At 60.8% G+C, this 13,289-nt stretch overlaps 1 protein-coding gene across 4 annotated transcripts in view; it reads right to left on the bottom strand.

Moving 5' to 3' along the window:
• Window positions 1-13,289, bottom strand: part of ZMIZ1 (zinc finger MIZ-type containing 1) — a gene marked incomplete at its 3' end in the record, with an annotated part of 188,508 nt that overhangs the window by 15,498 nt on the left and 159,721 nt on the right. For all 4 annotated transcript variants that reach the window (XM_082672927.1, XM_082672928.1, XM_082672929.1 and 1 more), the window contains 8 exons: window positions 10,081-10,195; window positions 8,834-9,051; window positions 7,671-7,869; window positions 6,429-6,701; window positions 3,538-3,720; window positions 2,501-2,578; window positions 1,646-1,820; window positions 1,018-1,159 (listed from right to left, as the gene is read on the bottom strand). In XM_082672927.1, the coding sequence (XP_082529053.1) occupies window positions 1,018-1,159; window positions 1,646-1,820; window positions 2,501-2,578; window positions 3,538-3,720; window positions 6,429-6,701; window positions 7,671-7,869; window positions 8,834-9,051; window positions 10,081-10,195 (1,383 nt within the window). The remainder of the gene's footprint in view (window positions 1-1,017; window positions 1,160-1,645; window positions 1,821-2,500; window positions 2,579-3,537; window positions 3,721-6,428; window positions 6,702-7,670; window positions 7,870-8,833; window positions 9,052-10,080; window positions 10,196-13,289) is intronic.

The raw sequence follows: 13,289 nt of genomic DNA, 5'->3' as shown, positions 1-13,289 counted from the left end.
GCCAGCAGAGCCAGTGGCCGAGCCACAGAAGGTCTCGCAGGCGACGGTACTCACGGCTAAGGAGCAGTGGGTGAGCAGGGCCCCTGCATGCGGGCCCCTCTACCCTTTTGCCTGAGTGCACTCCCGTGCCCTCCTGCCCACCCCACCTGCCTCTGGCCTGCTCCAGGCAACGGGCCAGCTGTGCGCGCACAGTGGTGTGTGTGCACGTGCCCAGCTCAGACACATCTCGTGCCCTCAGGTTGCTCACTGGGCAGCTGAGGCCTTTGGTCACTGACACAGCGAGGCAGTGTGAGTCTTGCCCGCGGAGGAGGAACCGAGGGTGGAGACACCAATGCGTTCTGGTGTCTGAGAGACCTGGGCCCGAGTCCCAGCTCTGCCCCTTGCTAGCTGCGAGGACTCACCCAAGCTAATCACTTCTCTGGCCTCAGTTTCCTCACTGTCAACGGGGCAAGCAATGCCCACTCATAAGATCAAAAGAGATCAGGTATAGGAGGCTCAGAACACAGAGCCTGGCCCAGCAGGGGGCCTCCAGACCCCTCACTCCAGCGCCCACTGTTTGAGCAGCAGCCCCGCCCGGTGGCCAGCTGCTCGCCTTCTGCAGGAAGGACCCGGTCCTGTTCTCGCTCCTCTCTCTCTATTCCTGGCTCTGACCACATGAGCCACGTTCGGGGCCAACTCAGGGGCCCTGCTGGAACATCCTCCTTCCCAGCCTGAGCTAGCCACGTTTTCCTCTGGGAATTTGCTGACCACTGTCTCATCAGGACTGGGGTGGGTGACAGCAGCTCCCTACCCTCAGGCCACGAAGCCAAGGCAGATTTGTCTGTCTCCGGGCACCCGCAGGTTCGCTTTGACACCCCCAGGGCCTTGCACACAGCAGGGCCCAGTCAGCAATGCTCAACAGGTGATGGTGTCAAGCAGATGCTGTTACCACGTGTCTCAGGCGATGCCAGGGCCCAGGAATGTCAGCACCGGGGCCACCTCCACCCGGCTCGGGCTGTACTGTGCCCTGGCGCTCACCTCCACATCAGCGTCTGGTGGACTGTGGGCCTCAGGTGAAAGACGTGGTTGCTGACGGCCAGGTTGTGCTCCAGGCGGAAGGGCTCCAGCACCACGCCGTCCCGCACCGGGAACGTGAGCCGCAGCTCGTCATTGTGGCTGGCTGCGTGGGGGAGGAGCAGGTGAGCGGCACGGCCCTCGCCCCAGCGGCACACGACACGCACCCTTGGCTGCATGCTCTGGGCGCGTGTGTGAACAGGGCCACGGCAGCTGGGCTGTGTGCTCAAGGGCATACCAGGCAGCCCCTGGCTTCTTCCGGTCCCTCCGACCCCATCCTGACCATCCCTGCCTCCCACTTCTCACTCATCCCCCCGCTCTGCATCCCCTCCTGTCTCCACCTGCCCCCTGCTCTGGAAGCCCCGGCTGGCTTCTCCTCCCAGCCCTTTGCCACAGCTGAGAGTTGCTTTCCCTCCCAGCCTCCAGCCGCTCGGGCAGGTGGAAGGAGGCCTGCTCTCACACGCCCCGCGCCCAGCCCCCAGAGGCAGGCAGGCCGACTTCCAAGCCCCCTGGCTCCTGGCACACTGTGTGCTGGACGCGGGTGGAGCTGGCTTGACGAGGGAGGGAGGCTGGGAGAGAGCAGGGCGCTCACCTGGGGGTGGTGGCAGAGCGCTCATATTTGGCTTGATGTCCGGTGGGAAGGGGGGTTTAACGTCTTGGCTGGGGGACAGGTATGGGGGGATGCTGCTCCCGGGGGTCATGGGGGGCGTGGGGTTCCCTGGAACAGGTGAGTGGGGGTAATTCGCCACAGGAACTGGCCTGGGAGGCTGGAGGGAAAGAGAAACCACATATAGGTTATGGGCTCACGGGCATAAGGAGGGACCATGGCCGTGGACACGTGCCCCCCCCACCCTAGGGTCCTACGGCTATGGCCCTTGCTCCCCCGAGGGAGGAGAGCCCCCCAGGAAAGCCCCTTCCTCCACTCTGGCCACACTCAGGCCTCTGCCCCTATGGGAAGACAGGTGGGCCTGGAAAGGTTCTCTCCACCCTTCACTTGGGTCACGGCAACAGGGGGATCGTAGGGTCCCCAGCCCATTGGACCAATGAGGACACAGGCTCAGGGTGACGGGGAATTCGCCTAATATCATCTTGGGAGAAGAAGCATGCTAGGAACAATGCCAGGTCTCCTGCTGCCCACATCGTGGCTCCAGGCCATGTCCTCCATCGCCACCCCACCCACTGGGGTCCCCAGATGGAGCCAGGCGTGAAGCATCTCCAGGAGTCCCTTCCCTTCCTCTCTCAGTCCCCACCTTGTTTTCTTCCCGGGACTGGCCAGGTCCACACTCATCCCTGGCCCACCCATCTGAGATGCAGGTCCTCCAAGCATCTCTGGGCCCTGGAGCGGACGACCCCACTAACGTCCAGAAAGCCTGGGGCAGGAACGGCGAGGCCCCCTCTAACACAGCGCATGTGGGTTCTAATTCCCGAGATGGAAACGGACACATACCCTATTGACGTTCCCTTGGCTGTAGCTGCTGTAGCTGCTTCCAGAGAAGGTGTTATTTTGTCCATTAAACTGCTCTGGCTGGTAAAGCAAGATAAACAGTGCCGTGAACGGAAGGCAGAAAAGCTACCCCGCTCTCCCTCCTGAAACGAAAACCTTCCAGGAGGACAGGGGATGCTGAAGAGGCCCCCCCAGTGCTGGGGTGGGGAGTGCAGTGGGGGCAGGGCACACCACCACCACAGTCAGTGTTCTGCCTCTCTCTGCCCATAGCTACTAATTGAGCGAGTTTATAAAAATAGCAACACCTAGTGTGCTGCAGTCGGGCTAAAAATAGTAAGCCCACGTAAGCCAAGGGGTGGGGAGTCATGTAAGTTGGCGTGATTCATTGGCAAATAAGTGTAAAATATTTCCAGATTCTTCCTCACTCCTGAGAATGTACTTTATCATGATCCCAAAGAAGGAAAGAGCTACGCGTCTGAAAACATTCATTATAGTACTATTTCAAAAGGGAAAACTCAGAAAAAACCCAGATGTCCAACAGAAAGGATAAAATGTGGTGTGGTTCCCAGGAGAATGTCAGGCAGCCATGAAAAGTGACAACCACGGGGACTGTAGCAATAAGTAACAGGCTGTGTTCAAGTGAAAGACACAGATTCAAAATCACAACCGTAATAACAACTACACAACACGGTTGATGCCCACACGCGCGGGACAAAGTCTATAATCAAACGTAAATATATCGGGGTGGGTACTTTTACTTAAAAAATATATTTCCTTCATTGTTATTATCTCGTACGTGCTATAAATAGTAAAAGGAGAAGGAAAACCATCATCTGAGCCCCACGAGAACAGGAACCAAGGAAAGCCAGCCGGTCATTTTGGCTGCTGCACGCACAGCTCTGAGCACATGAGATCACATCCAGAGATCTCCGCCTGCCCCCTGGTGACCCCAGGGGACAGCCAGGGTCAGGATGACACAGGCAGGGGTGGGGAGGGGAGGCGGTAAGGAGGAAAGGGGCCCGTGGGGTAGTGGGACTCACCTTGTAATACTGCCCCATGTTGACTGTGGGGGGCGGGTACTGCCCGGTGCTCGGCTGGCTGGGCATCCGCTGCCCGGGGTAGCTGGGAGAGGTGAGCGGCCGTGGGGGATTGGGGGTGGGGTACTGGCCTGGCTGGGTGGGGAACTGGCTGTTTGGTCCATATTGCTGGTTTCCGTAGTTGGGCTACGGTGGCAGAGAAAGGAGCGGGGAAAGGTCATCAGTGTCTCGAAGCCAAGCTGCCCACCAGATGCCAGGACGCCCCACCTCCTCTCCTCTGCCCCTGCTGTTTTCCACCCACCCAGAAAATGCCCACCCCACCCGCAAAGGAGACCAGCTGAACCAGATGATGCCGGGGGCCCTTCCTGCCCTGACATCCAGGGACATTACATCGGCCCGTCTGGCTCGAGGGCCACCTCCCCATGAAGCTGTCTTTCTCAAAACTCCATGCCCCTTGAGCTTGGGGGTGTTTCCAGAGCCTCTTGCTCTTGCCCTCATGAGGGTGCTTGATTCTGAAGCCCCCTTTGGGTCTCCCCTAGTGCTTAGTATGTGACAGACAACAGGATGCACTTCCAGAAAGGTGATCCCCAGCCCTTGCATTCTGAGGCTGAACCTGGGAGGCACTGTCCCCGTACCCCACACTGAGCACAACACACTGATGTTTAGTTTTGGGCTACTGGTGCAGAGGTCGGGAGAACCAGGCTGGTGAAGGGACAAGGCAGCCCCTCTTGGGGGAAGCAACAGCTCCAGAGAGGGGAAGGATTGCTGTCCTGGGAGAGCCACTCCCACCCTCCAGTTGCTTCCCTGTCTGTAAAATCAGGTGACCCGCAGGGCACCCCAGGCCGTTACATCCCGCAGAGTCAGTGCTTCTTCCCCATCTGTGAAACTTCTTGTCTACTAACTCTCTCTTGCTCTCTAGGCTCAGAGGTCCAGGAGACAGCTGTGTCTCAGCGTCTGGCAAAGAACAGGCCTGCAGTTAATACTCGCTCAACACATGGGGTAAACGGCAGAAGAGGGCGAAGTTTGCATCCGCACTGAAGAACTCTGCGGAGCTCACGCTGTTGCGATACGGCGGCTGCTCTGTGATGGTGAGGTTCCCATCACATCACTGCAGGATAGGAAGGGGAGCTGGGGCCTGTCCACTAGTCCCTCTGCGGGACCAGGTGACCTGAGCCCCGCTCCCGCCCCCAGGTTCCGACAACTTGGAGGTTCTATGAGTGTGTACTGAGAGGTGAGGCCAGTCTTCCCAGACGGGGTCAGGACGTGCAGTCTGTGGCCACCGGTGTCACAGCCCAGCATCGGGCATTTTGTAGCTGGGTAGTCCCAGCAGTCTATTGAGGAGGACTTAGTAAAGATAACGGAGAGCCTCTGGTGTGCCCTGCTGTGACACGTAAGAGGTGGGGAGCTAACACCAGTACAGGCACAGGGCTGACGTCAGGCTAATGACCGGAAACTCTGCTGTCTTTTCTGTGATCGCCTCCTTGGGTGCCAGCAGCTGAGGTTGGGCCTACAGATGCATTCCCAGCCCAGCCAGAGGGAACGCCGGGAGTCTGAGCCCAGAGGGGGCTGAGAAGGCCCAGAACTCATGTGGGGGCTGTGCATGGGAATGAGGCCCCCCACCCCCAAGGACAGCCAGGGCCTCGGGAGCCGCCACCCTTCTCCAGCTTCTCCCTGAGCTGCTGCCCACCTGGAGGGGGTCTGGGCCTGACCCCGGCTCCTGGGTGTTTGAGGACGTCCCTGACATCTCCCCTCTTGGACCCAGGACATCCCCGTCAGTGTCCCAGCTGCATTCTAGCCCAAGTAAGGGTGGATGCCGAGGGGAAGCACATGGACCTTCAGGGAACTCAGGGTCTCTGGGCTCTAAACGCACTGGAAGCCCAAGCAGAAGGCACAGTTCTGAGACGGGGTGAAGCCAACCTGAGAAGAGGCGTGTGCCAGCAGAGCACTGGGTGATGCTCGGGAAGGGCCCCGTCCAGGTGAGGAATCAAGGTGGGCCTCTCGAGGAGCGTGTGCAGGGGCCACGATCCTGGGGTCTCTGTGTCTTCTGCAGGTGAACTACATCCTTACCCAGGTACCCACATAGGCCATTTGCTGCCAACCCGTTTTCTGGGTGCTCGCTGAAGGCCCTGTGACACCCCCTCCAGGAAGTCCTTCTCCTGACCTCACGCTGAGTTCCACACACCCCAAGCTGCACCATTCCTTTGTGAGTTCCAGCTTAGACCTTATCTTTCCTGCTGAAGTCTTGGTTCCCGGAGGACAGGAGGTGTGGGTTCGCTTCCTTCGATCTTCACTGATCTCGCGGCTGAGGTGGCTGGGCACCCCACCGGGCAGCCTTCCTCCCGACAGAGCCCCAAGAAACATGCTGTCTGCCTTCCAATCACTTCTCCCATGTGCACGGCCTTTAGATCTTCACAGGGTTTTGTCTCATCTCTCACTCTTGGGTGTGAGGTGTCCTCATGTGGGTGCGAGGAATGAGGACCCAAGGAGGCTTAGTTCCTTACCCAAAGTCGCCCAGCTAGTGTCTATGCCAAGACAGAAGAGGATCCTCACAGCGGCTACTGCTTGCTAAGTGCCCGCCCATGCCGGCCCAGGGCCCGGCGCTTCACGTACAGCCCCCCTCACTCCCCAGGCAGCCCCAGGAGGTGGGCTGGATCCTCACTGCCTTTTACAAAAGAAGAAGCGGAGGCTCCAGGAGGTGACGTCACTTGCTCAGGGTCTTCTATATGGGAAATGCCAGAGCTGACCTCAACCTCAGGAGCACCTGACTCCTAAGATCCTGCCTTCTAGTCCAAGTTTCCCGAAGGTCAATCCATGCCCTTTTCAAGGGACTACCCACAGCACCCGTGTCCTCCCCACCTCCCACCCTGCCCACCGCTGCCAGCTGTCACACTCACCTCTCCCGGGTATGGCCTCTTTATGCTCTGAATGGGAAGGGACTGGGGCCGGGGGCCCGGGTAGGTCTGCTGGGGCATCCGCTGCCCGTGTGTGCCAAACGGGCTGATGCCGGGTGGCCGGGGTTGGTTCATGCCCATGGGAGGGCCGCTCATCCCCGAGGGCGTCATGCCAGCCGCCATGCTTGCGGGGTTCATGCTGCCCCCCATGGAGGCAGGCCCCCGAGGCCCGGGCTGGTTCATGAATTGGCTGTTATACGCCTGGGTGGGACCCATCTGGAAAGAGGAACAGACCTTCAACGGGAGAAGAAGAAGAAAAAAAAAAAAAAAAAAAAGAATAAAATGCCACATGCATTGAAAGTGCAGGGAAGGAAGGAAGGGTGGGGGAGGTGGGGGGCTCGGGGCTGGAGGCTGGGCACTTTCCTGTGCGGCTGCAGCTGGTGACCAGGTCCCAAAGGACCCCCGGCCTCGTGGGCTCGCTGCTGCCCTCTGCAGGCCGCACAGGAAAGGTGCAGCCCGAGGGGTGGGGTGCGGTCACTCCAATGCACAGGCAGCGTTTCCAGGGAGGCAGGCAAGGAACGGGAAAGAGGGTGCAGGGGTGGGGAGGGGCATGGGAGGATGGAGGTGGATAAGGATGGAGGCAAGGGCCCCTTTCCTGGAAGCCCCAGCCCCGCCCTTGCTCCTCAGCCAATGGACACACCCCCTCCATCTGCAGTCTGAGGCGGCCTCAGCTCCCACCTGTGCCCACCTGCCCTGCTGTCCCCATCCTGGACTTCCCACCTCCAGGCCTGTCCTGCATTTCTGCGGGGGGGCTCCCCCTCTCCTCACACCCCACCCCATCCTTCTGAAGGTCAGGGGAGCAGAGCTGGGACCTGGGCAGGACACACAGACGGGATGACTAGGAGAACACTGGTCTTCAGGCCACCGGGGGGGACAGACTGGTGACAGGGCTACGTCAGACACAGCCTGCTCTTTGGTGAGCAGAGGCCCAGACTGCAACATGGAACATCGTTCCCCATACACAGACACACACGAGCCACCAACCCACACAGAACAAACACAAGCTCCCAAACACACCCCCACCACTCTCAACCACACTGATACGCCCACACCCTAACACACGCCCCTCCTTGTGCTTCTAAGAAAACCTAAGTGCACCCTGACGCCATCAGCTCCCCTCAGCACACAGACACCAACACCCCAGCTCTGATCCCCGGGGCTGTCTGCCTGGCGTGTGGCCCTTACCGGTCCATACTGGTTTATATCCTTATTCTGTGTTTCTTGCAAGGCTGCCACAGTGGCCGTAGCTGTGGCCGTGGCCGTGGCTGCTGCTGCTGCTACTGCAGCTGCTGCAGCAGCGGCTGCCGGCTGAGTGAAGTCAGCAGGCGGCCTGGTGTGCGGAGGGATGCCCATGCCAGCAGGGGCATTAGGACCCCCAGGGTAACTGCGAGGGAGAGAAGAAGGAAGAGTTAGATGCTGCCTGAATCTCAAGATGACCCCATGACACTCCCGCCTTGGGCGGGGAGGGAGAGGTCAGGCCGTGCCAGGCCCTTGTGTCCACAGCTCACAGAGCGGGGAGGTCTAGACTAAGAGCCAGGCGGGGACAGGGGCCTCCTGGGGGTTGTCAGCCCCTCGTGCCACTTGGCAACCACCAAGCCGCCAACTGCCGTGTTCCTGGAGCCCCACCCGGGTGCTAGACAGCCATCGCTCCTAGGTACTAGGTCATGGCGCCCTCGGGCACACCCGTCAGCCCACCTTCTGGAGGACACCTAGCCTCAGAGAACCCGAGCAACTGGCCCAGGGCCTCTGGCAGGGGAGGGCAGGGTGGGGATGCAGCTGGGCTTCACCACGAGGCCCTACTGCGCTGACATGTGGCAGGGCTGCAGTTGGCCCCAGGGTGCCTGGCAGGGGTGAGGCCACAGGGCAGCCCTGGGTAGAGCGGGGCTGGTGGCAAGAGGAGGAATGGAGTGTCTCTGCCCCACCCCACGCCCCTCCCTGCCCTCCCCCTCCCTTGGACCCAGGGACCCCAGCCCTGCATCTCTTCCTCCACACCAGCAGAGCAGAAGTGACCCTCCTGCCACGCAGCTCTCAGTGTCTCCCAACGTATAAAGACATGACACAGAGAAGGGGCATTTGAGAAATGCAACTGCAGCCCTTCAACCCCACGGGCTTGACGGCTCTCAGAACGCCCCCCGGCCGTGTAGCGTCTGGCCTGCCGGCCGGCCCCCACAATAAAGGGTGACTGTGCCCCGCAGGCAGACGGGATACCTGGGGAGAAGGGGAGCGCCAGGCTCCCCATGCTTCCCAGGCCAGGAAGCACGTGCTGGGATTCACACTTGACTCCTAAGCCTGCCTGGAGGGGAAGGCCAGGGCTGATGTGCCCCTTGCGAAGGCTGCTCCCCGCTCACCTGGCCCCGAAGCCCCCGCTGCCGGGGTAGTTGGGCCGGCCGTACATGCTCTGCGGGATGTAGGGCTGAGCGGGGCCGGCCTTGGCTGAGAACTGCTGCTGCTGCCCAGCAAACTGTGGGGAGTTGAGGCCGGGGTTGCTGGTAGTCATGCCCGACGCCATGGGGTTGCCGCCTGGATTCATGGGGTTGTTGGCATTGGCCATAGGGTTCCCGAGGACCTGTGGGCAGAGAGAGGGGCTGTCACCCAAGTGGGCACCCCAGGTGGCATGGAGATGGAAAAGGAAAAATGGCAGGGGTGGGGGTGGAGACAGAGGCAAAACAGGAAGGACGACTGAGGAAAAGGAGGAGAAGGGGGGGGGCGTTCATTTCATCTGGGCACGGATGGTTGCCATGGTATATACATGATTAGAAGGGGGAACCCAGCCCGGAAGCAGGCAGCGGAGATGAGCAGCCTGTGATGGAAGGCGGTGAGGCTGGTCCAGCACCAGGTGGCAGGTGGGAAAGCTCTGGACTTCTCAGCCCTCCTGCCCTGCAAAGCCGCCTGGATGCCCAAGGGTCAAGCCACACAGAGGCCCTGGGCTGCTGCTCTGTGAGGGCAAAGAGAAGCCCAACCTACCAGCTCTAGAGGGCGGCAGGGTCCTGGCCGAGGGGCTCCCTGTGGCCGAAGACCACAGGTAAGTGCACTGGTTCCCTCCAGGGCGGCAAGCGGCCCTGAGCCTTTCACGTGGCCATGGCAGAGGCCCAGCAGGGAGAGGAAGGAGTGGAGGAAGGAGGAAGGAACAGGAGCGGGAGGCAGGGTGGACTAGGGATGTGAAGTGGAGTTTGTCACAAGTTTTAGGCTCAATCTTTTGAAATCTAACCCAGGCCGTCCAGGGTCAGAGACCCCAGGTGTTGGAGCCCTGAGGCCAATAACACAGGAAGTTCTCCTGTTTATCCAACCAAAGTAAATGCCGGCCAGGAAAGAGCCCCTTGCTGTGTGTCAGGTGAAAAACATTCCCTCAGGAAGGCCCTAGGGTTGGTTGGGGCAGTGCACAGGGGCCAGGGGCCATCCTCCTGGGGCAGGTGTGGACCCATCCTGGGTAGAGGTGTGTCCACAGCTGGGTGTGCCCTGAAAGCTGGTCTTTCCAGCCGGGGAGAGCCTGGGAGAGTGACCAGGGCTAGCATGGCATGGTGACCCGAGGGCCTCAGGGTTCGAGGGATGACCCCGCCTGGGAGGGGCTGTTGCTGGGGGGAGGACAGGCTCTTACCTGGCTCTGGGATGTGTTGGTCACTCCCCAAACCGTGGTGACCACGGAGAGGGAGCCGGGAGGCTGGTTGGTGTTCTGCTGCCAAGGGACAGAGTCATAGGGGAACGACCCATCACTGCAGAGGGAGACAGGGTGGGGGTCCTCAGGGGCTGCAGACACAGGCGCAGACGGAGGCACGCCACATCCACCAACCCCACCATGCTCTGCGGCTCCCAGCCAGGCCCAGGTGACCCCCATTCTCAGTCAGTTCTGGATCCCCCGGCACGGTGTCCAACGCAGAACAGGTGCACACTGTAAGGTGACCGATCGTATGACAGCGACCTCTCCCCCCATCACCGTGGACGCGCCACCCCCACGGCTGTCTGTCTCACCTTAGCCCAAGTCCACAGGCCATGCTGCGGAGGAAGAGAGACCTGCAGGCTCAATCTAAGCTCTGCCTCCGACCACGCTCTGCTCTAAGCGGCTCTCCAGAACCAGCTCTGGTTCCTCCGCACCAGCTTCCCCTCAAAGCTTCCCTGTCCTTTCTCAGCAAAGGTCAGAAGGGCTCCAGTCTAAGTCTCGGTTCTTCCCCTTCCTCCTGACCCCTCAGAGTGAGGTGGCCGCCCTGCCCGGCTGATTTGGTCTTTGCCAGGAGCCTCCTTATGTCAGGTTTTCTTCCTGGATGACAGGTACTGGCCTACCTGCTGTGCTTCCTCCCCTGCTCCCACCCCGATCTCTCGCACACCTCCCTGCCAAGCCAATCTCCTTCAAACACCTAAGACACTCGGCACAATCAAAGACCTTCCTTCAACGGCTTCCAGTGTTTACACACAGAGTCCAAACTCACACAGCAGAATGGTTTACCCCATTGCTAATCCCACCCTACCCTGCTTCCCATCTTGGTTCCCACCTCTCTGGGAGCCCCTGGCCCCAGCTGTTCCCCCAGTCTCCTCTGTAGTCCCAGCAGTACCCACCTTGTTTGATGACATCTCCCGAGGGGCCCCCAAAGGTCAGAAGGCCCGATGCCCAGCCCTGCATACCGTAAGTGCTCAGAGGTGGCTTCCTATTGGTTGCCATGGTACAGATGGAGAGCGAGGTCCAGCAGACCCCAGGGAGAGGAGCAGAGGCACAGGCTCGAGGTGGAGCCAGCGAGGTCACGGTATAAAGAACCTGCCAGGGGTACCACCCCCAAGGAGTGCTGGGCTGGGGCTTCCTCTTCCCTGGAGCCGGTCCTGCGCTGACTCTCCAGCGCCTCTTACCGAGAGAAAATCCCAGACACGGCCCCAGAAAGGGCAGAAGAGCAGAGCACTCACATCTGTGCTACCACCTCTGCCCACGGCATCCCGCCGGGGGCGAGGCCTGCAAGGCAGCACTGCTGGGTAGCCGGGGAGTGGGGGCAGGTGGGAGAAGGGGCTTCTGGAGGAGGGCGGCTTGGTCGGAAAGCACCTCATGCCTCTCTCTGTCTGACTTGTGCCTTCAACACAGGAAGTCAGCAGAAAGCAAAGCTGACTCATCCCCCAGCCGAGCAGCCAGCCCAGGCCCTAGAGGTCGGGGCGACTGGGAATGGAGGTGTGGGGAGCCGGCCCAGAGGTCAGACTTCCGGGGAGGAGGCGCAGGACTGCACGCCAGGTGGGCAGAGGGGCGCCGGGGGTCTGAGCCTTGTGCCCTGCTCCTTGCCAGGCGGGGCCCTCGGTCAAGCTGGGTCAGACTGGAGGGAGGACCGTGTCACTGACTGCCCATGCTGTCTGTCTCACCTTGCTGCCCCCTTGCCTGGACACGCTCTCTGCTTGGCCAGCCCCTGGTTTCCTTCCTGTCTCTGCTCAGAAGTCACCTCACCGGAGCGGCTGTCCTGACCTCCTGGGAGAAGGGGACCCCCCCCCAGCCCCAATCCCTTTTCCTCTCACTCTGGCCTTTTTTCGGTACTGTGGGTACAAGTCCCGCACCCGCCCCTCCCTGGCTCAGGGCCCCGGCACAAGTTTCCGAGCCTGCGCGCACTCAGTCTCCTCATTTGTTAAATGGGCGTAAGAACAACACACTCCCACCCCCGCTCTACTCTGTGGCTTCAGACTGCAGGTCATGACACAAGAGTGCGCTGTGACACTGAACCATGAGGGGGAAAAAAGAGGGAATAAAACAGAAAGTAATCAAGTGTGAGCACATAGTAAGGAGGAGTATCATCCTTTGAACTGACTTCTTGATGTTACGCACGAGCACACGTGTGCCCGGGGTCTCGGGGTAAACGTGCGCGTTACTGTGGATCTCGGGCCGGCTAGTCTGAACACGGGCCCCCGTGGCCTAAGTCTGACGCGGCTTAAAGAGGAGACTGCAGACAGAAAGGCTTCCTTAACTGGAACGTGACACAGGCTTTAGCATTACTCATGATTTCTGGGGGGAAAACAGCAGGCCTAGAACTGCGGGGAGAGGAGCCGTCCTCAGGGAACCAGGCTGACGGCCCCTGCCTCTGCAGGCCAGGTGTGACGTGGGAAAGGGAGTGAGGCCCAGATGCACAGGCCAAAGGTGACCGACAGCTCACACTCGCTGCATCTGGGGGGCACCGCTGGGGGGTCTGGGAGCCCAGAGAGCCCGGATGGGGCAGAGAAGCACAGGAAAACAAGCAGGGCCTGCCCCTCAGCACAGCTGGGCTGGAGGAAGTCCCGCTCTCCCAGGAGGTCACTGGGGACCCGGGGGCACCAGCTGGTCCCAGGGCTGGCACGCCAGCCTCACAGGGAGGCCCTGCAGGCTATGGTTTTAAACAACAAAGAGGAGACCCTGGACACCCGCCCTCCTTCGGGGCCCTCACCTTAGGTGTGCCTGGACTCAACACAGGACCCCAGCAACCGAGCAGAGCTTAGGCCCGAGTCTGTCCTCTCTCCCCAGAACTCCTGCCCCATAAGCTCCCACCAACCCTCCAGGCTGAGGTCTGGTTCCGGCCGAGGTGCACGCCTGGCAGGCTCAGGAAGTAAAGCCCCCCGGGAGCCCCTCCGAGCCTGGTGGGGACCCACAGCTGCTGCCTCACCTCCTCAGGCGGGGAGGCCCCGGCTCCCTGGGATACAGGCCCTCGAGCAAGCTCCCAACTGCCCTGCAGCTCGTGGGTGGACCTTGTGGGCGGAAACCGGCTCCTTCCTGTTTTGTCCCCTCCGCCCCGAGCTCAGTGAGAAGCAAACTTAACCAAGGTTCCCAAACTGGGCATTCCGCTGTCTGGCTGGACGGTTCACCCCAGAGCCCAGGTG

This window comes from Grampus griseus, assembly GCF_964374135.1.
Source record: "Grampus griseus genome assembly, chromosome: 16".
Lineage (NCBI taxonomy): Eukaryota > Metazoa > Chordata > Mammalia > Artiodactyla > Delphinidae > Grampus > Grampus griseus.
The sequence above is the reverse complement of the archived record's forward strand: the minus strand, read 5'-3'. Positions and strand labels throughout refer to the sequence as shown.